Raw genomic sequence first — 27,409 nt, forward strand, 5'->3', positions numbered from 1 at the left:
AGCCGACAAGACATGAGTCCACCCCAACAAAAAAGATTAGAGAGGCAATGTCAAGAGATCTTCCTGCTAGAGTATAAATGTTCACTCATTCTCTCTCATTCTATTACAAAGTCTTTACTGTGATAATTAACCAAAATGGACAATGTTTCTGTTGCTTGCAAACACATTTCCCGCAAGACACTTGTTTTAACAACATTAGCTGTATGATTAGTGGTAAAAAAGAGACTAATCAGCAAAATATTATAAAGCATTTACTTTGGTATTTTTTTATTTGGAAATAAGAAATTGTCTAAGCAAAAGAAATATGAAGATATTCAATATACTAATACTGGTAATGTTTAAAATGCTAACACGAGGGGCCCGAGAGATAGAACAGCAAGTTAGGTGCTTGCCTTGCATGCAGTTGACCCTGCTGGATTCCCAGCATCCAGTATGGTCCCTGGGGCCCGCCAGGAGTGATTCCTAAGTGCAGAGCCAGGAGTAACCCCTGAGCACCACCAGGTGTTGCCAAAAACCCAAAATAAAATAAAATGAGAACATCGAAGTACATGAACAGTATTGTAAATCATAGTACCTCAATAAAGTGGGGAAAAAATATTAACTACTTTTTCTAGTTTACATAAATAACCATATCTGCCCAGATGATCCAACTCAAGAAATGGAACAGAACTTTGTTTTGTGTTTTTATTAACTTTTAAAAACAATGGTATTACTATTGTTTCATATTTGCAATGTTGCTATACCACCCCCACCCCCCAGAGTGTCAGGTTTCTTTCACCATCATCCCAAGATTCTTTCCCCTCCACCGTCTTCTCTCCCACCAATCCCCCCAATTCAGATCATAATTCTCTTTTTATATTTTTGGTCACACTTAAGCAGTGATCAGGGCTTATGCCTGGCAGGGCTTAGGGGGACCAGCCAGGGATTGAACCCAGACGTGCCATTTCCAAGACAAGTGCCCTAGTTGTCGACATTTGCCACCACAGTCCTTCAGATCATAATTCCATAGACCTTATCCCCATTTATCTCTTGCTTTGTTTCTTTTGACTCTGCAAATGAATGGGATCATTTAGTGTTTGTCTTTCTCTTTCTCACTTCACAGGAGAGTGACTTCCTCTACTTCCATTCAAGTTACAGCAAATTGCAAGGTTTCATCTTTTCTCATAGCTGGGTAATATTCCACTGGGGAGATACATATACATACACACACACACACACACACACACACACACACCCCGTAATTTCTTTATGTATTCATCTGCTGTTAGGCACTTGAGTTATTTTCAGATTTTGGCAATTACAAATAGTATTGCAGTGAACATAGGTGCATCTTAAACCCTTTGAATTTATGTTTCTAGGGCAGATGATGCCCAGGAGTGGAACGGCAGGATCAGATAGATAGACAGACAGACAGACAGACAGACAGATAGATATACACACACATATATTTGGAAGCCATATCATTTTTTTTTGAGACATCTCCAACTGTTTCCCAAAGAGACTGAATCAAACATCAGCATGAAAGAACAGGACCATAATCCCATACTCTCTCTCAAGACACAGCCATTTTTTTTCATGTTAGCCATCTTTATGACACCTTTGAGGAATGGTCTATGTTTATCTCCTTTTGGCTGTTATGTTAGGGGTACATTATCTTGGATATTTATTATCAGCTTATGCACGCTTGATGTACAAATATATTCTCCCAATCAGAGGAAAGTCCTTTATTTTAGATGTCATTTTTTACAATGCAGAAGCTTTTTGGTTTGATGCAGTCCCATTTGTTTATTTCTCCTTCTGTTTAGCCAATGAGGTGGTATTGTTACTTTAGACTCCTGTGCAGCAAGACCCTGAAGAGCACATGGCAGGAGCAATAGTGCATAGAAGGGAGGGTTCTTGCATGCAGTTGACCGGGTTTGATTCCCCAGCACCCCATACTGTCCCTGAAACCCACCAAAAGTGATCCTTGAGTGCAGAGACAGGACTAAGCCCTGTGCACTACCAGATGTGGTCCCAAAACAAAACAAAAACAAAAAACCTTGGAGAGGTTTTGCTCAATGTATTTTACAAAAATCGGTTTGGTATCAGGGCTTTTAATTCATTTTGAATTAATCTCTGGGTACATGTGAGATAACAATCTAATTTTCCTATTCGAGGGCCAGACTGGCAATGACCAAGGGTTATTCCTAACTCTGCATTCTCAGGGGACCATATGAGAGGCTGGGGATTGAACCCAGATCAACTACATTCAAGGAAAGCGCCTTACTCACTGTACTCTATGCAGCCCCCTCATTTAATTTTTTCTTCTTCTTCCTTTATTTTTTTGGCATTTAGTTGGCCAGTTTTCCCAGCACCATTGTTGAAGAAGCTCTCCTGCCCCACTTCATATATCTAGCCCTATTGTAGTAAATGGCCTCAGATCTGAGGATTTATCTCTAGGACAAGTGGCACTTTGGAGTCCAAAGTACCATGTTTATTCTCATAATGTTAAAATTGCTATTACTTGTATGGCTAATGATAAAGTCAGACATTCTAGTGTACCTTTAAAATATATATAATTATCTGCATTTTTAAAAACATACACTTCAAAAGTCCACCCACCAGCAAGGTCTAGGTCCTCAGGGTCCCATTACATTCCAATGCATGAAGAAAGTGGATAACATGAGTGTCCAGTGCTTTAATTTATGGCCCTATGAGGACCAATCCAGTATTATTTACCATTAAGTGTAGAAAGACTACTCTATATGGGTGAAGCATGAGGGCCAGGGTCTACAGGCTTTTTAAAATATACAGTTGGTACAACCTTGGCCCAGGGATTGTCAATATAGGTAGCCCTTAATGAAGGGGTTAGGGATACCGTAAAAAACAAATCTATAAACTAGTGACTGAAGAGATAGTACAAGTGCGAGTTAAGCATTTGCCCTGCATGCAGCTGACCCTGGTTCAATCCCTGACATCACCAGGGTCCTTCAAGCACCAACCAGAGACCTCCAGCACTGTCAGGTATGTCAAAACAAAAAACAAAACCACCCACCTCACATTGTCTCTCCTAAAACTACAGCCATCCCTGATATTCAAAGGGCCAGAATCACTCCCTCTCCCACCCCTCCCCTGCTAAGATACCAAAATCTGCAGATGTTCAAGTCACTTTTATTCAGTCTTCCTTCTTTATCCAAAGGTCTAGTACTAAGGAATAAACGAACTGACTTCCAGGGCTAACTGAATCTTGACTGAAGAGCTCACATATAGAAAAAAATGTCTGCACATAAACCTGCACTGTTCAAATCTATGTTGTTCAAGAGTCAACTGCATTTTACTTTCCCAATTATTTACAAAAAGCAAATGGAAAATTTTTAACCTGCTGTTACGCAAAGTGAAATAAGCCAAACATAGACAAACCACAAGATCTCATTTAAGTGTAGATTCTTAAAGGGGAATAAATGGCAAACTCAGTATCAGAGTACAAGCGAGAGTTAAGCATTTAGAGGTTGGGAGGAAGTAAGCACAGCAAAGATCAATAAGAACAAACTTTCTATTAATGACTACATTCTAGAAGTCTAAAGCACACCATACTGACAATAGATCACTACATAGTACTATATATTCACAGTGCCTAAAATAAAATATTTTATAAAAAAGTGACCTTTAAGGGGGAATAAAAGCAAATCTCAAGGGTTCTAATCACAAAGACAAAAAAGGTACTTTGGGAAGTAGTATATTAGTTTACAGTAACTTCACAATGCATACATGCACCAAAACATCACAGCACTCACCTTAAGTACACACAATTACTTTCCAAAAAGAAAAAATTTTAAATAAATTTCCTGCAATTAATAAAAGACCCAAAATTTGTCTACCTGAGCATCTTAACAGGAAGCCCTCCACAGCTCATTAAAGCAAGTGACTCAAACTTTATTATAGACTCTCTTTTCCTGCCACAAGGCAAAGTAACAGAAACTAGTTTCTCGTTTTCAAGCTACAATCTACATTAGAATATAAACATGTAAGGTCAAGTGCTCTCAAGAGAGCAGAAAAACAAATCTAATCAATAATACAGCCATTTTATGTGAGGATGTTCCTACACAGGCAATGGTATACTTCATAAGTTGGAAAACATTTTCACTAGTAAACACTATCAGTGGGTTGGAGCAATAATAATAATGGGTACTATCACATACCCACATATAACATATACCATGATATAAAAAACACTTCTCTTGCAGGAAACCAGACCAGGCTTGATTGCTGCCACAGAGATGGTCCCCTGAACACAGAGCCCTATGACCTGAGCACTGCAGGGTGTGCGCCCAGAAAAACAAATAACAAAAAAAGCCACAGTATATCAGAGGTTTCGGAGAGCCTGGCAAGCTACCGAGAGTATTCGATATGCCAGACACAGTAACAACAAAGTCTCCAATGGAGACGTTACTGGACCCGCTCGAGCAAATCGACAATCAACGGGAGGGCCTTTACCTATACCTTTATATCAGAGGTTGTATAAGAAAGGGGGAACAAGGAAAACACCAATGAAATAATAAAGACAAAACTAAACTACCAGGTGTGAAAAAGCCTTATGCATACCCAGCTGAGAAGCTTGAAATTGGTCCTATACACAGTGAAGAAATCATGGTTAACATCTTTGTGGAATAACGAAGCATTGTAAAAACTGGAGAGAATGAATTTGTATGTAAATATGTGAATACAGAGAAGTGAGTTTTCTCATATACATTGCATTATTTTTAAAAAGTTGACTTGAAAATATCTGAAAGACATCTAAACGGAGATTTTGAAAAATAGCAATTAGAGTCCTGAAAGCAAGATAGATTTTGAAATCTTGATCAATATGGGCTAAAGCCAAATAAATGGCTTCAGTTAGAATATATAATCTGCAAAGGTACAAGGTCGAGGTCTGAACCCCAGGAAACCACAAACTTTGAAACGATTATGGCAGATGAGATACAGATCTTATATGATCATATCAATAGATGCAGAGAAAGCATTTGACAAGATCCAGTACCATTCATGATTAAAAACTCTCAACAAGGGGCTGAATAGCACAGCAGGTAGGGCATTTGCCTTGCAAGCAGCGGACCCAGGTTCAATTTCCAGCATCCCATATGGTCCCCTGAGCACCGCCAGGAGTAATTCCTGAGTGCATGAGCCAAGAGTAACCCCTGTGCATCGCTGGGTGTGACCCAAAAAGAAAAAAAAAAAACTCAACAAAACGGGAGTTGAGGAACTGTCCTCAATATAGTCAAAGCTATCTATCACAAGACCACAGCAAGCTTTATCCTCAATAGCAAAAAAACTGAAAGCCTTCTCTCTAAGATCAGGCACAAGACAGGTTACCCACTCTGGCCACTCCAAAGGAGCTAGGCAAAAAAAAAAAAGAAGATATCAAAGACATCCAGATAGTAAGAAGTCAAACTTTTGCAATTTGCAGATGATATGATACTATACTTAGAAAATCGTAAAATCAGGGCTGGAGTGATAGCACAGTGGGTAGGGTGTTTGCCTTGCACACAGCCGACCTGGGTTCGATTTCCAGCATCCCATATGGTCCCCCAAGCACCACCAGGAGTTAATTCCTGAGTGCATGAGACAGGAGCAACCCTTGTGCAACACCTGGTGTGACCCCAAAAAATAAATAAATAAATCCTAAAACCGCTACAAAAAAGCTCCTAGAAACAACAGATTTGTATAGCAAAGTGGCTGGTTACAAAATCAATACCCAAAAGTCCATGGCTTTCCTGTATACAAATAATGAAAGAGAAGAAGAGATACTAAGAAAAAATTCCATTTGCAATTGTGCCTCAGAAAATCAGATGCCTCAAAATCAACTTAAAGAAGTGAAGGACCTGTACAAAGAAAACCACGAAATTTCAAGAGATAAAAGAGGACACTAGGAAATGGAGACACATCCCCTGCTCATGGACTTGGAGGATTAACACTATCAAAATGACAATACACCCCAAAGCATTATACAGATTTCAATTCAATCCCTATAAGGATACTCAGGATATTTTTCAAAGAAATAGATCAAATACTCCTGAAACTCACATGGAACAATAAACTCCCAAGAATAGCTAACGCAATTCTTAGGAAAAAGAAGATGAGAGGCATCATCTTCCCCTACTTCAAACAGTACGTACTACCAAATGGTAGTAATTAAAAAAGCATGGTACTAAAGACAGACCTGCAGATCAATGTAATAGAGTTGAATATACTGACACTGACCCTCAAATGTATGATCATTTAATCTTTGATAAAAGAGCTAGTAATATTAAGTGGAGCAAGGAAACCCTATTCAAAAAATGGTGCTGGGAAAACTGGGCAGTTACATGCAAAAAAAATGAATTCAAACTTCATCCTAACGGCATGTATAAAAGTCAGATCAAAATGAATTAAAGACCTCAATACGAGACCTGGATTCATAAGGTTCATGAAGGAAAATGTAGGCAGAATCCTCCATGACACTGAAGTTAAAGGCATCTTCAAAGATGAACACGCGGGGCTGGAGAGATACCACAACGGGTAGGATGTTTGCCTTGCATGCAGCTGACCCTGGTTCGATTCCCAGCATCCCATATGGTCCCCTGAGCACCGCCAGGAGTAACTCCTGAGTGCAGAGCCAGGAGTAACCCCTGTGCATCGCCAAGTGTGACCCAAAAAGAAAAAAAAAAAGATGAACACGCAATGGAGCAGGTAGGATTCATGCAGTCAACCCGGGTTTGATGCCCAGCATCCCATATGGTCCCCCAAGCACTGCCAGGAGTAATTCCTGAGTGCAGAACCAGGAGTACCCCGAGTGTAGTACTCCAAAAAGAAAAAAATTCAAAAAAGATGAAGCACCACTGACAAAGCAAGAGGTAGCAAAGATAAACAAATGGTACAGCATTAAACTAAGATGCCTCTGCACCTCAAAAGAAACGGTGACCGGGGCTGGAGTGATAGTACAGATAGATCAAAGATATATAAGGCACTGGTAAAACTTTACAAGAAAAAAACTCCAAACCCATCAAAAAATGGGGAAATGAGGGGCTGAAGCCATAGCATAGCAGGTAGGGTGTTTTGCCTTGCACACGGCCAACTCGAGTTTGATCCCCAGCATCCCATATGGTCCCCCGAGCACTGCCAGGAGTGACTCCTGAGTGCATGAGTCAGGAGTTAACCCCGGTGCATCACCAGGTGTGACCCAAAAAGAAAAAAAAATGGGGAAATGAACAGAAACGTCCTCAAAGAAATACAAATGGAAAAAATGATAAAGTGAAAAAACGCTGTTCATCACTAACCATCAAGGAGATACAAATCAAAACAACGAGATAGCTCACACCACAGAGACTTGCACACATAAAAAAGAACAAGAACAACCAGTGCTGGTGTGGATACCAGAAAAAAAGGACTCTCATTGTTGATGGCAATGCTGATTGGGTCCAGCCATTTTGGAAAACAATATGGGCATTCCTCAAAAAATTAGAAATTGAATTTTCACACAACCCAGCAATGCCACTTCTAGGAATATACCCTGGGGCCCCAAAAACACACTGCTGAAAAGTCATCTCTACTTCTATGTTACTGCAGCACTCTTCACAATAGCCAGAATCTGGAAACAACCCTAGTGTACTTGAGAACAGATGTCCAAATCAAGAAACTATGTACATCTACACAACGGAATACTTCACAGACAACAAGAAAAATGAAGTTATAAAGTTTGCTTATAAGTGGATGGACATGAGAGTATCATTCCAAGTTAAGAAAGTCAGAAGGAGACAGACAGAATGACAGCACTCATTTGTGGGATAAAAAAGTATGAGACTATTACCCAAGGACAGTAAGTAGAAATGAGGGTCAGAACTGGCCCACGGTTGGAAGCTTGCCACAAGTGTGGGAGAGAGGGTAGTTAGGATAGAGAAGGGACTACTATAACAATGAATAGTTTGAAATTATCACTCTAGACAAGAATTGAATGCTGAAAGCAATATAACCTTTCAGTACTTGAATCAAAAACCATTATGTCTAAAAAGGGGGAGGGAGGGAGGGGGAGGGGGAAGGAGGGAAGTGTCTGTGTGTGTGTGTGTGTGTGTGTGTGAGAGAGAGAGAGAGAGAGAGAGAGAGAGAGAGAGAGAGAGAGCGCACGCGCGCGAGCTGACACAGAGACAGACTGGGGGGAATACCAGTGGTGGCAAATGTAGGGTACAGGAACACTGTATGGCAGACATCCAAACATGAACAACTTTGTAACTTTATCTCAGATTTACTTAATTTAAAAAGTAATTTTTTTAAAGCTATAGGTCTTCATATTAGTTCTACTGGAAAACTATATTATACTTTTCAGAATAATGCCTCTACCCCTGCATCACCATATTTGTTTTGGAGGGGGGCAATACCTGGCAAGGCTCAGGGGACCATATGCAATGCAATGCCTGGGGATCAAATCATGGTCAGCTGCACGCAAAGCAAGTTCCTTAGCTGGTTCAGCAGTGGCACATTTTATTCAATTACCTAAGAGTCAGTTTAAAACAGAGGACCCCTACCATGAAATTTACTGTTTTTAGGGAGAGGGCCCACACCCAACAGTGCTCAGGGCTCAGCTCAGGAGGTTATATGTGGTGCCAGGGATTAAAGCTAGGCCAGTCACTTGTAAAGCAAACATTCTAACCCCTGTACTATCTCTCCAGTTGAAATTTTATCTTTAGTGAGTAAAGTGTCACCAGCCCCATTACTGTAGTTAAAGCTACTACTTATCCTTTCTCATTCCAGTGCACCCCTTGAGGATGGGCAGTATCACCCACTTTGAGAAACAATGGTTTAAAAAAAAATCAGCGCAAGGATTATGACTTGATTAATGCTTCTAGTCTAAAATAATCATTTTGCAAACTAGAAAGCTGTGGACTGCAGAGCTCTAATAATTGGCCCCAGGCTCCACCCCCAATATGACCTGGGGTCCTGGAGCACTGCCTGAGCGCTCATACCACCATCATCGCTGGGTCTAAGCAGCACTGAATCACTGAACAGCTGGGGTAAGGATCTGCAAGAGTAGCCCTGGGCCCTCTGAGAAGGGCTTCAAAAGAACTCAACTCCCTCAAAAATTAAAATAGGATTTAGAAACAACTGATTATTTCTGAGGCCCAGGGAAAGAGACTTGACCAAAGTTACAAATTATATTAATCATTAAGAATGAAAGTCGACTGGGCCTGTGGAGACAGAGCAAAGGGCTGGAGTGCATGCTTTACATGATGGAGGCCAGCATTTGATTTCCAACACCGTAATTTTTTGGTTTGGTTTGGGGCAGAGGTGAGTTGGTTTGTTTTGGGGTCACACCCAGATGTGCTCAGGGCTTACTCCTGGCTCTGCAGTGGGATCACTCCTGGCAGTGCCAGGGGACCATAAGTGCCTTATCTGCCACAATATCTCTCTGGTCCCACAAGCTCTTCTGAGCAGAGCTGGGTGAGCGCCCCTGAATCCTGCGCCAGGAGAAGCCCCTGAGCACACCACACACAAAAAAATAATAAATGAAGAATTCATTCAAACTTCTGTGTACAGCAATTATATCCTATAAAGGCATTTACTGAGCCAGAAAGATGTAGCTTGTCTTGCATGTGGTCAACCCAGGTTCTATCCCCAGCACAACAGCTGGTTCCCTGAGCTTGGAGTGATGCCTGAAGCAGATGACACTGCCCCCATTTCATTAAAAAAAGGATATTTACTATCACTGTTTCTTTGGGCGGGAGGGGTGGTAGAGTCTCAGGATCTCAGGTATAAAAGGCAAACACTGACACTTTTTTTAAAAGGTACATCAAGGCTGAAGGTTATTTCTTAAATGTTCCCAAAGCAATGTAGGTTTCAAATGTGACTAGTCTGGGTTCTTGTTTGGCCTCCCAAGCATGCTCTGGAGGTTCAGGGGCCCCACCTACGATTCTCACAGATAGACTATACATTGCAAGAGGCAGAGGAACCAGTCAGGTGGACAGTGACTACTAAATTGACATTCACTTCTAGGGGTGTTGAAAATGTTGTGGAATTAGTGGTGACAGCTGCAAACATTCATACATTATTAAAACCATTGAACTATGTGTTAAAAAGATGAATTTTGTGATATGTGTATTACACCTCAGAAATACAGAACACTGACTGAATTGTCCTTCCTGAGACAGTCAGTACAGAATTAAGGAGCTTGAGCTTGCCCTGCATTCAGTCTATTCCAGTTTGACCCCAGTCAATGCATTATAGTTCCCCAAGCACCACCAGAAGCAATCTTTGGACGGGGCCAGGATTAACTACTAAACAGATGGGGGAGGGAGGGAAGGCAGAGGAAGGTAAAGGAGAAATTCTGCTTCCATATTCAGTAAGTCTTTTACATTTTAACTAAAGATTCAAACAGCAAAATAATTCAGTATATCAACTGCATCTATACCAATACATATATATTCATGAACTTCATTTCTAAAGGAAAAAAACTATAGAAAACTATAAAAGATTGACTTGGAAGTACTCTGGACCATCCAAGCAAGGAAGTGCTGACTCACATTAGTTTTAGCACTGTTCCATTACCTTCCTATGGTCCAAGCACCTCCAGGAATGACCCTTAAGCTCAGAGCAAGAAGTAGCCCCTGAGCACTGCCAGTTATGGCCCCAATGTCACCCCCCACATACAGTTAAACTTAATGCATATCACTAGCTTAAAACAATGCCTAGGTAGGTACACAGCATATACTTGATAAAAGATATCTATTATTTACATAATAAAATCTATATCACGTATTCACCTCAAAAATAGTTGGCAGGGCCAGAGCAGGCAGGGCACTTGCCTTGCAGTCAGCCCATTCAAATTTGATCCCTGACACCACATATGGTCCATCAAGCCCTGCCAGGAGTGATCCCTGAGCACAGAACTAGGAGTAAGTCCTGAGCACCTCCAGGAGTTGTCCCAAAACAAACAAACAAAAAAAAAACAGTTGACAGGGAAGATGAAGAGCTGGAGCACATGCCTTACATGCGTGAGTCTCCAAATTCAATCCCCAATGCCACATGGTTCCTCAAGTATGGCCAGAAATAACCCAGAGGTTCACAAGCACTTTCAGACTTGAGCACTGATCTGTCCCTCCTGGTTGGTCTGAGTGCTGCTGGCAGTGGCCTCCAAACACTCCAGCACTGCTTAGGAGGCCCTACCCCCCTAAAAAAAGGAACAGTTCCTAGAGGTAGGGAAAGAGCAAGAGGCCCTGAATTTGACTCCTTAGCACTGTATGACCTCCCCTTAACCTGGCATCACAAAAAAACTGCTGCCACATCACATACTGATGACTATGATTCACAAACTAGGTCGGGGTTTTAATAATTCAAAATTCAGGGACCATGGGGCGAGCGCTGGGTATGGCATTTGTCTTGCATGCAGCCACCCCAAGTTTCATTCCTGGCATCCTTCACAGTTCCCCTGATCTCTGAGCAGAGTTAAGTATAAGTCCTGAGCACCATCAGTTGTGGCCACGAAACAAAACAAAAATCAAAATTCATGGCTGGAGAGAGCACAGGGGTTAAGGCATTTGCCGTGCATGCAGTGACCTCAGTTTAATTCCCAGTATCAAATATGGTTCCTCAAGCACCGAAGTAAGCCTTGAGCACAGCCAGGGGATAGCTCCCCCCAAATAACCAAAACAAACCCAGATTCAATGCCCAGAACCACTGGTCACACAAGCACTGCCAGGAGTGGCCTCTGAGTGCAGAGCCAGGGGTAAGTCCTGAGTACAGCTGGTGCAGCCCCAACCCCACCCCCAAATTTTAAAAGCATGGGGGAGGGAAAGTGGGGGTAAGAAAACAAACTGCCTAATATTTTACTTTCTTGTAAATAATTTGTTCACAATAATTACATTAAGTATTCCAACACCAATCCCACCACTATTACACCTTCCCACCACCATGCTACGAATGTTTCCAACCCCCAAATCCTGCCCCCAAAGCAGAACCTAAATTATTTATTTTGCATTGTTATGAATAATCCGCAAAAAAAAAAAAATCCAGACGTCCCCTTAGAAGAAAGTGTGTCAAGATTGTTGTATTGCACTCTGGAACCATTAAGCTCTTTTCCTGGCACATCAGTGGTGTAGAGTGAGATGTCGCATGCCTAATATTTTCTTAATGCCTCTCTTAATTTAGAATTAAGCAGTAGAGCAATTATATGCATCTGAGGCCCTGGATTCAATCTCCAGTACCAGAAAACAACAACAAAACCAGAATAAGGCAGTATTAATTCCTGATGAGACCCAAATGATAAAAACCACAAGAATTCTGGAATATGGTATACTATTTATCTTTGCTCTCTCCCAGCTTTCCTATCTGCTATTCCATCTGTATAAATCTTTCAGGTTTTTTTTTGGGGGGGGGAGGAGCCAGAGTGATAGTAACTCAGATATGGCGCTTGCCTTACTTGTAACCAACCTGGGTTTGATCCCTGGCACCCTGTAAGGTCCTCCAAGCCCACCATGATTGATCCCTAAGAACAGAGCCTGAGCACCACTGGATGTGGCACCCCTTTTGGAGGAGGTAAGGTGGTTGGAGTTAGACCCAGCAGTGAACAGGGGCTACTCCTGGCTCCGTGCTTGCTCAGGGTGACCCCTGGCAATGCTCAGACCTATACACAGTGCTACAGATTGAACTGCATAAAGGCAACCAAACAAATACCTTACCTACTGTTTCTCCAGTCTACCTTCTTTTAAAGTTTAAAGCAAACTTCCTAGGTTGGAGAGACAGCAAAAGGCTCAGCACATGACTTTTACATGTGAGGCCAGGGTTCAGTCCCTGAGCACTGCCAGAAGAAACTCCCAAACAAAGCTTAGTATATGTTCTCCCACCCCCCAATAAGACAATAAAATATACTTCCTCAACAGATACCATTTCTTCAGCTTTAGGCTGTGGTAAATCCCACTTGCTTCACTACCGTGTTTTCCACTAAACCATGAGATGTTTATCTTGTCACCAGGCTTTAATGATTAACAATACTACAATTTCAATTTCAATTCCTCCGCCCCTCTGGGAGAGCCCGGCAAGCTACCGAGAGTATTCGATATGCCAGACACAGTAACAACAAAGTCTCCAATGGAGACATTACTGGGCCCGCTCGAGCAAATCGATGATCAACGGGAGGGCCTTTACTTTTTACTTTACATTTTCAATGAATGCCTATTTACTTCAACTAAAAACATGGATAATACAAAATCAGTTATGGAACAATGAAATTTGGCCTTGGGCTCTTAAGAGTGCTAAAGCCTCTCTTGCCCTGCCCCAAAGCAAGGGTGGTGGTGATGCAGTAATCACAACTGCAACTGCCCTTAAGAGTCACAAGGCGAGGGGTATGGTTCAGTGATGGAGTACTTGCCTTCATGTGGAAAGAGAGTTGATCCTGCATATGAACAGTTAAAATAGTCGCCAAAAATACTTCACATAATTAACTTTTTTATTAGTATGTAGCACTGTAGCACTATCCTCCCGTTGTTCATCTATTTACTCAAGTGGGCCCAATAACATCTTCTTTGTGAGACTTGTTGTTACTGTGTTTGTCATACAGGATATGTCACGGGTAGCTTGCCAGGCTTTGCTGTGCGGGTGAGATACTCTCGGTAGCTTGCCGGGCTCTCCGAGAGGGGCGGAGAAATCGCACCCGGCTAGAGAAATCCTAGAAAGCTTTAAAGAAAACCACTCACCACATAAATAACATTATTATGTCTTTTGGGTTTGGGTTATTCTTGTTTGTTTGGGGGCCTTATCCAGAGATGTTCAGGGGATTCAACCGAGATCAGCCAGAGGTCAGTCAATAACAGGCAAGCACCATACCAGCTGTACCATTGCTCCAGCCTCATTATTTTTTTCTAGGATTTTCTTGACTTGCCTATCTTCTCTATGAAGACTCTACAACAAAATCAGATTTGCCCAAACAGACCAAACTACTATTGACAGAGATATATTGTGATGCTGTTGAAAACTAAAGAACTCTGAAAAATCTAAAAGGAAATAACCAATTTTAAAAAATGGTGACGCAGGGCTGGAGCGATAGCACAGCAGGTAGGGCGTTTGCCTTGCACGCAGCCAAGATGGCCGATACAGGTTCGATTCCCAGCATCCCATATGGTCCCCCGAGCACCGCCAGGAGTGATTCCTGAGTGCATGAGCCAGGAGTAACCCCTGAGCATCGCCGGGTGTGACCCAAAAAGCAAAAAAAAAAAAAAAAAAAAAAAAAAAAAAAGGGGACACAGGGCTGAAGAGATAGCACAGCGGGTAGGGCATTTGCCTTGCATGCAGCCAACCCAGGTTCAATTCCCAGCATCCCATATGGTCCCCTGAGCACTGCCAGGCATAATTCCTGAGTGCAGAGCCAGGAGTAACCCCTGTACATCGCCGGGTGTGAACCAAAAAGCAAAAAAAAAAAGGGGGGGGGGATGCAAAACAGATCAACAGGAAATTCTTAAACCAACACCTAAAAATACTTTATAGCTAAATCCTATTTAGGAGCATTTGAGTTACAGGCCAATTCAGAATTATTTAAAAAAAAAAGTTTACGCCTAAATATCCTTAGGGGATTTTTAGAGTAGCTATATCCGGCATTTTAAAAAAGTATAAAATGCCCTAAGTGGTGTGGTGTATGTAGCTCACGAAAGAAAAGACACTGACAAATGATCCCAGTGATTCTGACAAAGGCTCTTGACCAGTTACCCAGTTCTTTCGACCGTACATACACGTTTCTGTCACCAGACACACAGAGAGTCACAGCTCTCACTCTCCTAAATTAAAGTTTAACTGAAGAGCCAAGGAGGTAGCTCAAGAGTTAATGTAATGCTTAGCATAGAGGTGGCCCGGGTTCAATATGCAGCCACTGGAAGTAACACTGAAAAAAGATCATTTTTCTGAATACTTTCTGTACTGAAAACTTTTGTATACTTGTATATACATCAATCAAGCAGTTTATAAAGTAATAGGAGAAAAGTTGTATATTACCTTTAATAAAAGTTGACTGGCTCTAGAGGGCCCAGAAACGTCTCCATCATGAGACTTGTTACTGTGTTTGGCATATCGAATACGTCACAGGGAGCTTGCCAGGTTCTCCAAGAGGGGCGGAGGAATCGAACCCAACTCGGCCGAGCTGGCTGCGTGCAAGGCAAACAGCCAACATGGCCAACTTGGGTTCGATTCTTCCGCCCCTCTCAGAGAGCTGGGCAAGCTACCGAGAGTATCTCGCCCACCCGCACGGCAAAGCCTGGCAAGCTCCCTGTGATGTATTCGATATGCCAAACACAGTAACAAGAAGTCTCACGATGGAGTTACTGGGCCCACTCGAGCAAATCAATGAACGGGAGGACAGTGATACAGTGAAAAGTTGACTGGAGGGGTCGCAAAGTATGACAGGTAGGGCACTGGCCTTGCCAGCAACCAGCCCTGGTTCAGTGCCCGTCATCCCATACTGTCCTGCGACTACCAGGAGTAATACCTGAGCGAAAGCTATGAGTAACCTTTGGCCACCAGGTGTGGCCAAAATAAGGAAAAGTTGATTCCATAAAAAAAATTTTAAAAAGTCAAGACACACTATAGTCAGATCATTTATTATCCCTGTGAGAATTTGAATAGCACCAAATAAGTAAACACATAATGCTGAGGAGGGCCAGCAAGAAAGCACAGAGGGTAAAGACCTCTGCCTTGCCTGACCTGGTTCACTATTCAGCTTCCCAGGGCCTCTCCAGCACTGCCAAGAGTAATTCCTGAGCACAGAGTCAGGAGTAACCCTGAGCATCGCTGGGTTTGGCCAAAAACAAAAAACAAAGAACAAACAAACAAAAAAGAAACCCACAAAGAACCTGAGATAAATTTTTTTGTTTGTTTTTAAATCAGTGACACAAATAGATCTTAAGTTTCTTCCTAAATTATCTCTAGTTCTCTATAACAGATGGATTAGATAAACTCTCCAATTTAGGCAACTAAGTTGGGTTATTTTTGTTTGGTTTTTAGATCATACAGGTAGTGCTCAGGAGCTTCCAGCCTGGGGTTCACAGGTGGCTCCTGGCAGTGACTAGAGAACCATGTGGCTGGTACCAGTATCTGAGCAGGGTCTCCCACAGGCAAAGCAAATGCTCCAGCCCTTTGAGATAGCTCTCCTAACATTTTTTTTAATCTTTGTGATTTTAACCAACTCCAAATCACTTTTAGAGAATGAAAAAGCTTTACCCCCAGAAAGAGAGAAAAAATAAAGTTTCAGCTAAACACAGAACTACCAGAACTCCGTATAACATACACATGTAAAGTATCACATATAACACATGTCACATATGAAAATTTATTACAGTATTTGTATTCCAAAATATTTGGAACAACTTAAGTTTTCAGTAAGTAATAAAGCTCTCTGATCTCTACAAAACAGGCATTTAAAAATGTCACCCGGGCTGGAGCAATAGTACAGTGGGTAGGGCACTGGCCTTGCATGTGACTGACCCAGGTTCTATCACCTACATCCCATATGGTCCCTGGAGACTACCAGGAGTGATCCTTGAGAACAGAGCCAGGGGTAATCCCTAAGCATTGCCAGGTAGAGTCCAAACCCCCAAACAAACAAAAATAAGTCACCTCATGGGTCTGGAAAAAAAGTAGAGCAGGTAGGGTGCCAGCTTTGCCTGCAGCATACCCAGGTTCAATCCCTGGTATCTCATGTGGTCCCCACCAAGAGCCAAAAGAAATAATTTCTGAGTCCAGAGCCAGGAGTAATCCCTGAGCATTACTGGGTGTAGCTCCAAACCAAAACAAAAAAAAAGTGTTATCTCACAGAGGTGGGTACTAGCAAAGTACTTGAATGAAGAAAGAACAGGCAGTGGCATAGTATCTGGGAAGGGGGAAGGAAACATTGAAAGGCAGTTTTTTAATTTTTTTGCCTTTTTTGGGGGGGCTGTCAAACCTGGCGATGCACAGGGGTTACTCCTGGCTTTATACTGAGGAGTTACCCCTGGCAGTGCTCAGGAGACCGTATGGGGTGCTGGGAATTGAACCAGGGTTGGCCGCGTGCAAGGCAAACGCCCTACCCGCTGTGCTATCACTGCAGCCCCCATATTTTTTTTAAAAAAGAGCCTCAATTTTCTTCATATTCCCTTTAGAAGGGCCGGAGCAATAGCACAGTGGGTAGGGAATTTGCCTTGCACGCGGACAACCCGGTTTTGATTTCTCTGTCCCTCTCGGAGAACTCGGCAAGCTACCAAGAGTATCCCACCTGCACAGCAGAGACTGGCAAGCTCCTCATGGCGTATTCAATTTGCTCGAGCAGGCACCAATAACAAGTCTCACAGTGGAGACATTACTGATGCCCACTCGAGCAAATCGATGAACAACAGGAGGACAGTTGCTACCCTTCAGAAAAGAACCTTTCAAAACTTTGCTATCTGTATACATTGCTATATGTATTTCAACAACAATAAAAAAGTGGCTTGCTTTTTAATAAAATTACCAGCAGAATTCGGTGGCCTTTTTGCAGGGAGGACACACCAGGCGGTGGTCAGGGATCACTCCTGGTGGGTTTGGGGGGCAATATAGGGTGCCAGTGATCAAACTCAGGCTAGCTGCATGCAAGGCAAGTGCCCTGCCCACTATACTGTCTCTCTACTTCCCCCAAAGTCAGATTTTCAATTCAGACATGGCTTCTGATATAATCCGAAGTCAGAGAGGTAGTACAGCTTGCCTTATACACAGCAGATCCGGGTTTGTCTCTGGCACCACTTAAGGTACCCCCACCACTCACAGAACACCAGGAGTGATCCCTTAGTGCAGAGCCAGGAGTAAACACTGAGCACCACAGGTGTGACCCCAAAACAAGATAGAACTATAACCAACAACAGTTAAATTATGACAGAGAATAAGAGAAGATCATCTGAAGGTTTTACTCACATGTGGAATACAAACTGGAAAAAAAATAATCACTTCAGACACACTGAAAAGTATGGTGGTTACAGGAAGGAAAAGCAGGGGTAAGGGACAGGATGAAAGGGTCATTTTTGTGATAGGTTGGCTCTACCACCCAACTTTGGAACTTTGGTTTTAGGTGCTGAGTCTGACATACTTACAGAAATGCAAACCCTTACCCCTGAAATTCTGCAGTAATGCCAACTAACGGTAAATCAACAACAACAACAAAAGGTTGAAAATTGTAGCCAACAATAACCAGTGCTGCCATGGATATGGGAAAAAGGGACCCTCCACCAGGACGTGGGAATGTTAACTGGTCCAGCCTTTCTGGAAGACAATATGGACATTCCTCAAAAACCTACAAATTAAACTTCCATAGGACCCAAAATACCCAAAACAGGGAAGCAACCCAAATGCCCACAAAGAGATGACTGGATAAAGAAACAACAGTACATATACACAATGGAATACTACTCAGCCACAATAAAAAAAATTAAGTCATGCAATTTGCTGCAAAATCAGAGGGAGAGGAACAGACCCAGAATGATTTCTCTCATGTGTATGATATAAAGAAACTCTGTAGGGGGTTGTGTGGGGAGATGGGAGGGGAAACTGGGGACATGGATGGTACACTGTCCCATGGGAAATGTACACTGATGGCTGTTGAAACAGTTTATGACTTAAACCCTATCAAGACAACTTTCTAACTGTGTATCTCACAGTGACTCAATTAAAAAATAAAAAACTAAGTGAACTACAAAAGAGAAAAAAAAACTTCATAGGGGAATATCAAATGCCTAATGACCATAGAAAGGAAGAACTGAACTGGTCCTTGGTGGGAAGCTTGCCACTGTGTGGGGAAGGGGTAAATGTCAGGGAACACTGTGGCAATGATAGAGGGAAGTAGGGAAGTGGTCATTCTAGAGGGCTGTGCGGAAAGGAGGTAAAGTGATATGTACGATATCCTATTGGTGGTACATAAACCACAGTGCCTAAGAAGAAAGAAGTACTTGCTGTAGAGGCAGGCTGGGGGCGGGAGAGAAACTGGAGAGAAATAGACACTGGTAAAAGGATTGGTGTTGGAACATTTTACATGTGAATCACAATCATGAATGAGTTTGATTCAATAAAGAGTTCCCACCTTCCTGGCATCTTTAGTGGCAGCAAAATTAAATAATAGTGTAACTAGATCTAGTAAGAAAGTGTTACCCAAAGCAGAAGGAACATGAAGACAAAGTTAAACTAGGGGCCAAGGAAATTGTTTTAAGTTTGATGTAGACCTCTCCAAGAACGCAACCTGTAGATTAACAACTAAACAACAACTAAACAACTGACCAAACAAGCAATGCAATAGCCAGGAGGGAAGCTGCAGTGGAATCAGTCAAGGCAAGAATTTCAGAGAAGACCTCAGACGTAGATGATCCCAGAAACATGGGGTGGGGGGGTGGGGGAGGTAGGGGGCTAGGAGAGGAGAAAGCTAATTTTCAAGAATGAAATGGGAAAGCTTTGTATAATTCTGAACAAGAGAATGATATAATCTATATTTTTAAAAGTAACACTAGTGGGGCTGGAGCAATAGCACAGCAAAGCTTGCCTTGCAAGCGTTCGACCCGGGTTCGATTCCCAGCATCCCATATGGTCCCCCAAGCACCGCCAGGAGTAATTCCTGAGTGCAGAGCCAGGAGTAACCCCTGAGCATTGCTGGGTGTGACCCAAAAAGCAAAACAATAAATAAATAAATAAAAGTAACACTAGTTACTGTTTATTAATAAAGTAGTACTGTAAAGTACTAGGCTACAAATGATAAAACTAAATAGGAGTTTCCAAGAGATGGAGAATGTATATGCATAACACATGTAAGAAACACTTTTTTGAAAACTCCACGCCATCACACAAGTTTGACTGCGGTGCTCACCAAGGTTGGCACTTCAGGGTAAGTTTTAAAGTACAGGCTGCAGGAGTTGGAGTAAGGTAACATATAGCACATAGGATTTTACAATTGGCAATCCTTGGTACCCCAAACACCGCCAGGAGTAATTCCTGAGTACAGAGCCAGCACAAAGCCCTGAGCACTGCCAGGTGTGACCCAAAAACTAAACAACAAAAACAGTGCAGAGTTTGCTTCTGGGCTGGAAAGAATAAATGGCATGGCAAATAGTTGAATACTAAGTCAGAAAGCCATCTCATGTTTGTACAGTTATTTACAGCATTGTAGGTACACTTTCACATATCTGTCATTTCATCACACTAAGGCAAGGGATAATCACACTCTAAAGTTTCAATTTTTAACTTCCTAGTTAAGACTCAATCCTAAGAAACCCACTAGTGAGTGGGTTCTAGATTGTGAAATGTACTATCAACTTCACAAAGATTTGTACAAGTATCAAATGGTTAAAGGATTCATCATGTTAACTATTTTATTATACATTCCATCATATTAATAGTGGACAATTAAAACTACTCAGTCTGTCAACCATGACAGTAAGAATGTCCAACCAACACCATTACTATATTCCACACAGAACCTTGTATTGTAATTGAAAGAAACAGACTTTTGGAGCACAAATGATCATAGTGCAAGTAGTGTGCTTGCTTTGCATGTAGCTGACCCTGGTTCTATGTCTAGCCACCACACATGATACCAGCAGTGATCCCTGAGCACAGAGCTAGGAGTAAATCCTAAGCATTGCCAGGTGTGGCCCAAATACAAAACACACACACACACACACACACACACACAACACCAGACTTTCTTTTTTTTTAGCAGTACTGGGATTGAACCCAGGGTCTCATGCCATGCCAGGCAGGAACTTTACCGCTAGGTCACATTAAATTTTCTTTTTTTTTTGGGGGGGGGGGCACCTTTTAGGGCTGGAGAGACAATACAGCGGATAGGGTACTTGCCTTGAATGCTGCCAACCTGAGTTTGATCCCCGGCACCCCATGTACCATGTGATCCCCGCCAGCACCACCAGGAGAAATTCCTGAGTGCAGAGCCAGGAGTAACCCCTGAGCAAGGACTGGTGTGGCCCCAAAACAAAACTCGTTTTTTTATGGAAAAAAAAAACTCAATACTTTTAAAAAGACACGGGCACTAGGGGGAAAAAAGAAACACCATTGTCTTTTAATCCTTCCTAGAGATTAAAGAAAATGGTTTTAAGCTGTCACAGGTCACAAAAGTAAAAGTTCCTTTTTACAAGGTAAGCCCCAATCAAGACACCTTTCTTTAGAGTGATGCTATCAAGATACTGTAAAACTGAGCTCATATAAATGATCACTGCGTTGGTTTAAAGAGCAAAATGCCCAGTGCCAACCAAATAATTACGTGCCAAATAAACTGAATGAGGAGGAATTCATTTGGCTGTCTTGCACCATTTCTGTGTGCTTGTGAGATACTTGGCGAGCCGGTCTAGCTCCATCCCTCATTTCTAACTGGGACCTCAACAAACATGACCTTCCCGACCAGGTGAAGGTGTTCAGACCTCATGGCAAGATCAAACTGTCCTGGGCACAGCCGGATACTACTGAGAATAAAATAAATTTCGCACCGGGCACCTGGTGGACCACGAAACTCTCTGCACTCTCAGTATCCTTCCATTCTCCTTCTCAAGCCCCCTTTCTCTCATTAACTCCCCGTTGCAGATTCTTTCACTGCATCGGCCGCACAGCACTAAACTTAACTATATTTCATCAACAGGTTTCTGCAGGCAGGTCCCCCCCCCCCCGACCCCAAAACTTCCCAACCACTGGACTCCAACGCAGGTTCACCGGATGCCATCAGAGGAGATGGTGCGGTGGGGTGTCCGCCTCGCCAGGCCGTGCCGAGGCACAGCACGTTTCAGTCCCTTTCCTCCGTTTACACTTGATCCTGGAGAAAAATCTCCAGGTCGGATTTAGGGCGGGGGAATGGGGGATGGGAGACCCTCAATCAAGACACTGGCCATCAAAGGGCTGCAAGAATCTTTACAAAGACCACCACGTCGATTAAGACTTCACAGTTCCATATGTACTTGTCAAAGTCTAGCGTGAAGAGCCGCAGAACGGTTTCACAGAGAAGCACACGAAATCCAGGAACAAAAAAAGGAAAAATCATCATCACAGTTAAGAGATCAATTTTATTTGGATTCCACGAGGCTCTCCACCCTTGGACCTTACCTGCGGCCGCCCCGCCCCACCCGGCAACTCCGGACTTTTCGGCTCACGCCGTTTATTCCCTCCCAACACGACCCGGCGGGCCGAGTTGGCCAAGCAGAGCCAAATCACTTCGCTTTGCAAAAGATAACGAGCGGAAGCGTGCCCGGAGAGGAGGGAGCCCCGAAAGCCCCAGGGCGGCGGGGCACCACCCCGCGGGACCCCTCCCGCGGCCCCCCGGGCGCGCCCGGTGCCGAGCGCGGCCCGCCCGGGACCTCGCCGGGCCTCAAGCTGCCCGAGTTCATTCATTCCGCTCGCGGGACGGCCGCGCCCGCCCTCCCTCCCGCCCGCGCCCGGGTCCCGCGCCCGGACCTGGGGGAAGCGGGGTGAGTGGGGGAGGCGCTGCAGGGCCCGGGTGGCGGGAGGGCGGCGGCGGCGGGCCACGACCCCCGCCCCCGGCACCCAGCCCGCCGCCTCAGCCCGGGCGCGGGTGGGCCGAGAGGCGGCGGAGGCCCCACAGCAGAGCCCCGCACGCTGCGGCCCCACCCTCCCTCTCGCCGAGGCGCGCAGGCCGGGCCCGGGCGGCCGCTCGGAAGCCTCCAGCGCGGGGCCGGAAGTCTCCGGCGGGCCCCCTCCTCCGCGGCGCCCCGACTTCCCCGCCGCGGCGGCCCGACCCTCTCGGCGCTGCCTCAGGCCTCCCCTCGGGGTGGGCCGCGGGGCCGGACGGGGCGGGACGGGGCCGGCGCGGGGGGGAAGCGCAGGGCCGCGGCGGCGGCGGCGGCGGCGGCTCCCGGCTCCGACCGAGCCCGCAAGCCGAGAGCAGAGAGCGGGGACGCGAGGCCCCGCGGGCCGGCCCGCCCGGGCGGTTTTTACCTTGATGATCCTGCGGGGCAGCCCGGCCATCTTGTCAGCACCGAGTTCGGCTTCGGCTCTGCTCTCCGGCTCCGCTCGCCTCACGCACGAGTGGAAGTCCCGGGCTCCACTTCCGGGGGACGTTGCCGCGCCCGCCGCCGCCGCCGCCGCCGAGGCCCCTCGGGAAATGTAGTCCCGGCTCGGGCGCGGGCGCGGGCTTCCCTCAGAGCTGCGCCCCGCCCCCCGCCCGCCGCCCTCCTCCCCCACCCCCCCACCCCCTCCCGCCGCGCTCACCGCCCCACGCCCCCCCCGCCCCCCCCCCCCGCGGCGAGCTGGGACTGGCGGAAATGACGCGTCGCCGCCGTGGGGCTGCGGCCGGGCGGGGAGGCGGTGGCGCGGAGCTCCGGCGCTCGGAGTCGGAGCCTGGGACCCGCCGGCTCGCAGCACCCCGCAGCCCGCCTCGAGGCCCCTGATCTGGGGCCCGCTGAGCGACGTAACAGAGAGGCCTGGCGGCCTGCGTGGCCCGCACTGTTCAAGTGCGATCCTTTCGCCTCGGCTATTCAACGTGTCAGCCGTGGCGCGCGGCCCGGCTGGCGCTGCAGGGAACCGCTGCGGGCTCTCCTTGCTTCCTTCCATCCTTCCTTTCCGGGCGGGGGAAGGAAGCTGGAAACGCGCTAGCGAAACTCAAATGTGTGCGGCGCTCACGTCCTCCAGGAAGACCCCAGCCTGAGACTTCTCTTGTTGTTTGAACTATGCACAGATGGATGGACCGGAGTCCGACACACACGCTGAGACACACACACACAAGTCCTCCAGGAAAACTGCTGCCTGAGAGTTTTTGCGCGCGCACGTGTACACACACACACACACACACACACACACACACACACACGTCCTCCAGGAAAACTGCAGCCTGAGAGTTCCTGCGCGCGCATACACTCACACACACACACACACACACACACGCGCACACACACACATTCCACACATTCACGCACGTCCTCCAGGAAAATTCCAGCCCGAGAGTTTGAACTGCGCACGGGCTAGAGTCACACACACACACACACCCGCCTCCCGGGTCCTGGTGTTTAAGTCACACACAGTTGCTAGTTGGAGATTTGATTGAGGAGCGGATTAGAGATGAAAATGATCCTTGAAAGAGGGATTATCCGTGGGGCAGGCATCGAAAAATGGGTTTTAGGGATGGGGGGAGCACTTGTGCTTCTGTGATGCACAAAATTCATTTTCTGTATTTCTGCTATTTTCTGTATGGCTGGCAGTGGAGGATAGTAGAAGCTCTTTTCATCCCCACCATAGTTTTATGAGGTAGTGGCCTCCACTTTACCAGTTAGGCTCAGAGATACATCTGATCTCAGAACTACTTCTGTGTTTCGGAGTTGGAGAGTGAAAATGCATCACGTGGGAGCAAGAGTGACTTACAGTGTGTAGGGCGCTTGCCTTGACCCATCCGAGTTAGATCTCCATCATCCTGTATGGTCCCCAGAGCCCGCTAGGAATTATCTCTAGATGCCAGATGTGGCCCAAAGACAAAAATTGAGATTACAGCATCAGGGATGAACAAAACTGATGCTTTAGGTGCAGGAGACCTGGGTTCCGCACCAGTTACCAAAAAAGTAAATGAGATCACCATCAAAAAGCCCAACCTGTTTTCCAGGAAGTCCAGTAAAAACCGCACAATTATTTAATTGCGATCCAATGTGTTAAAGGCTCTAAGAGAGATTTTTACAGTATGCTCTTGGACGACACAGAGGTTTTAATTGCTTGAGAAATCAGAAAAACCTTCTCAAAAGAAAAAGGGGATTCCAAAAGGATTAGTAGAGGAGCTGGAGAGATAGCACAGCAGGTAGGGCGCTTGCCTTGCACGTGTCTGATCTGGGTTCGATTCCCAGCATCCCATATGGTCCCCTGAGCATCGCCAGGAGTAACTCCTGAGTGCAGAGCCAGGAGTAACCCCTGTGCATTACCAACCAAAAACCAACCAAAAGGATTAGTAGAAATTTGACTAGTCTGGTAGAAAAGAACAGTCAGACATGATAGCCTGGGAGAAGGATCTAGCCAGAAGGGAGGGTGAAGGTGGAAGTGAGGGTGGTATGATTTAAAGAAAGGATATGAATGTAAGAAGCTAAGAATGATTAAAAATAAACTGGGCAGGGGCTGGAGATAGCACAGTGGGTAGGGCGTTTGCCTTGCACGCGGCCGACCCGGGTTCGATTCCCAGCATCCCATATGGTCCCCTGAGTACCACCAGGAGTAACTCCTGAGTGCAGAGCCAGGAGTAACCCCTGTGCATCGCCAGGTGTGACCCAAAAAGCAATAAATAAATAAATAAACTGGGCACAAGGTAAAAGAGTTGCATGCATTATCTAACTTAAAATATATTCGGTAGGCTTTTTATCAGTGATTTTTTTAGATGAGAAGCTAATCCCTCAGAAGTTATCATGAGAACTTCAAATAACCTCAGTCTGAAATATGAGGTCCTGTGATTAGAAGAATCCAGAAGTGTCAATGACATTGAATCAGGATACTTTCAGAATATTTAGAAGGCCTAGAAGATTTCACCTTGAAAGACAGAATGAGCATTGGGTTAGAAGTGCTTAAAGTGATAGCAATCATTTGGCTGGGCACTTCGCTTGAAGCAAAGCTTGGCAAAGCAAAACTGTATGCTGTGTCAGCCTGGGTGTTTGGATTGGTGCCAGATTTTCCTCCAAGATGGTTTGCTTGCAAGCTTGCTTCAGCTATTGCTTTCCAAGCCAGCAGATCGCTAGGGCAGCTTGGGCTTCCTCTCCTTGTGATGGCTGAGTTCTGAGAACCAGTGTTATAAGAAGCAAAAGTGGAAACTGAATCCCCTCTTCTCTGACCTAGCCTTAAAAATCACATAAGCATCCCTACTACCATAACTCATTGGCCAACTTTCTCATTAAAATTCACCTCAAAAGTAGAGAGCATCAACAACTGCAGCTCTTGCAAAGGTTGTGACAAGATTCTAGACAATGAATGCTAGTATATACTATGGGAGACACAGTTGTAGCCAACTTAGAAAAGTCCAAAGTACCACAGTATTCGTACTGTCAAAATATGCTTACGAGACACCAACCTTAGAATCACCTAAGGGGGTAGTAATAAAATGAACATCCCTGGAGGTGAGGGGAAAGGAGGGAAACTTGGGACGTGGGTGGTGGGACATGCTCACTGGTGAAGAAATGTGTGTTGGAACATTGTCTGACTGAAACCCAATCATGAATAGCTTTGTAACTGTGTATCTCCATAAACTGTGGTTCAATAAAAGGGGAGGGGGGAACAAAATTATAAGCCTGATAGATAGTACAGGAGTCAGGGCATTTGCCTAACACACTGCTAACATTAAGTGCATTATCCCATTGCATGTGGCCCACCAAACACCCCCAGGAGTGATTCCTGAGCACAGAGCCAGGAATGAACTCTGAGCATGTACACTATGACTACGCCTTTCCCCAAACTAAATTAATAAAATGTAATTTTTTTAAATGTGAATTCCTGAAGTCCTTCTCATCAGATTCAGAAATTCTAAATCTCTAGGTCAGTGCTAAGGTCTGAAGATCTGTATTTGAGTGAATAATTTTGATAGATCCTAAAAATTTGAGAACTAAATGTTTTGAATAAACAAGAATAGAAATGCATTTAAAATTACCATTAAGTGGTTAGTTATTAACAGATTAAAAAACAAAGATTCTTGGGGGTCAGAGCAGTAAGTAGTACAATGGGTAGAATGCTTTCCTTGCACGCTGCTGACCTGGGTTTGATACACAGCATCCCATATGGCCCTCTAAGCCCACCAGAGTGATCTCTGAGCACAGAGCCAGGAGTCAGCCCTGGGCACTGCTGGGTGTGGCCCCCAAACCAAAAATTAATTAATTAAAATAAAGATTCTGAGATCAGAGAGAGAGAGAGAGAGAGTACATCAGGTAAAGGTGTTTGTTTGCCTTGCACAATTGAACTTGGGTTCAATTCCCAGTGTCTGAGAAGGTGCCCTGACCACTGCCAGGAGTGATCACTTGATGCAGAGCCAAGAGTAAGCCCTGAGCACTGCAGAGTGTGGTCCCAAAATAAATAAATAAGTACTTTAAAAGTCTAGGGATTGTAGTGATGGTACGGTGGATAGGGTACTTACCTCTTACAAAGATCCCCAGAATTCCATATCATCCCCTGAACCCTGACAGGAAAGATCTCTGAGCACAGAGCCAGGAGTAAGCTGGGGTATGACCCCGAAACCAAAAACACTTTAAAACACAAAACAAAAATAAAGATTCTCCAGTATTTTTAATTTGAAAATTTTAAATTTGTTTATCTGTTCATTTTCTTCACTTATAAAATGTACTGATCTTGTGAAGTTTAAGTAGTATATAGATAAAGTACTTAGAACAATACAAACATAAAGTATTGGCTATTATGTTGTACTCTTGGTAGAGCCAGGTATAATTTTTCTTAGGAAAGCAAAATTTTTTGA

The 27,409-nt window shown here is 44.6% G+C and overlaps 1 protein-coding gene across 1 annotated transcript in view; it reads right to left on the bottom strand.

Moving 5' to 3' along the window:
* The window catches only part of UBE2N (ubiquitin conjugating enzyme E2 N), a 41,673-nt gene extending 18,521 nt beyond the window's left edge, over positions 1 to 23,152 (bottom strand). Inside the window, exon 1 of the mRNA XM_056116455.1 lies at positions 22,927 to 23,152. Coding sequence (XP_055972430.1) covers positions 22,927 to 22,956 — 30 coding nt within the window. The 5' untranslated portion in view covers positions 22,957 to 23,152. The remainder of the gene's footprint in view (positions 1 to 22,926) is intronic.
* Positions 23,153 to 27,409: the final 4,257 nt, after the last annotated feature.

This window comes from Sorex fumeus, unplaced genomic scaffold (genome assembly GCF_029834395.1).
Source record: "Sorex fumeus unplaced genomic scaffold, SorFum_2.1 ptg000003l, whole genome shotgun sequence".
Lineage (NCBI taxonomy): Eukaryota > Metazoa > Chordata > Mammalia > Eulipotyphla > Soricidae > Sorex > Sorex fumeus.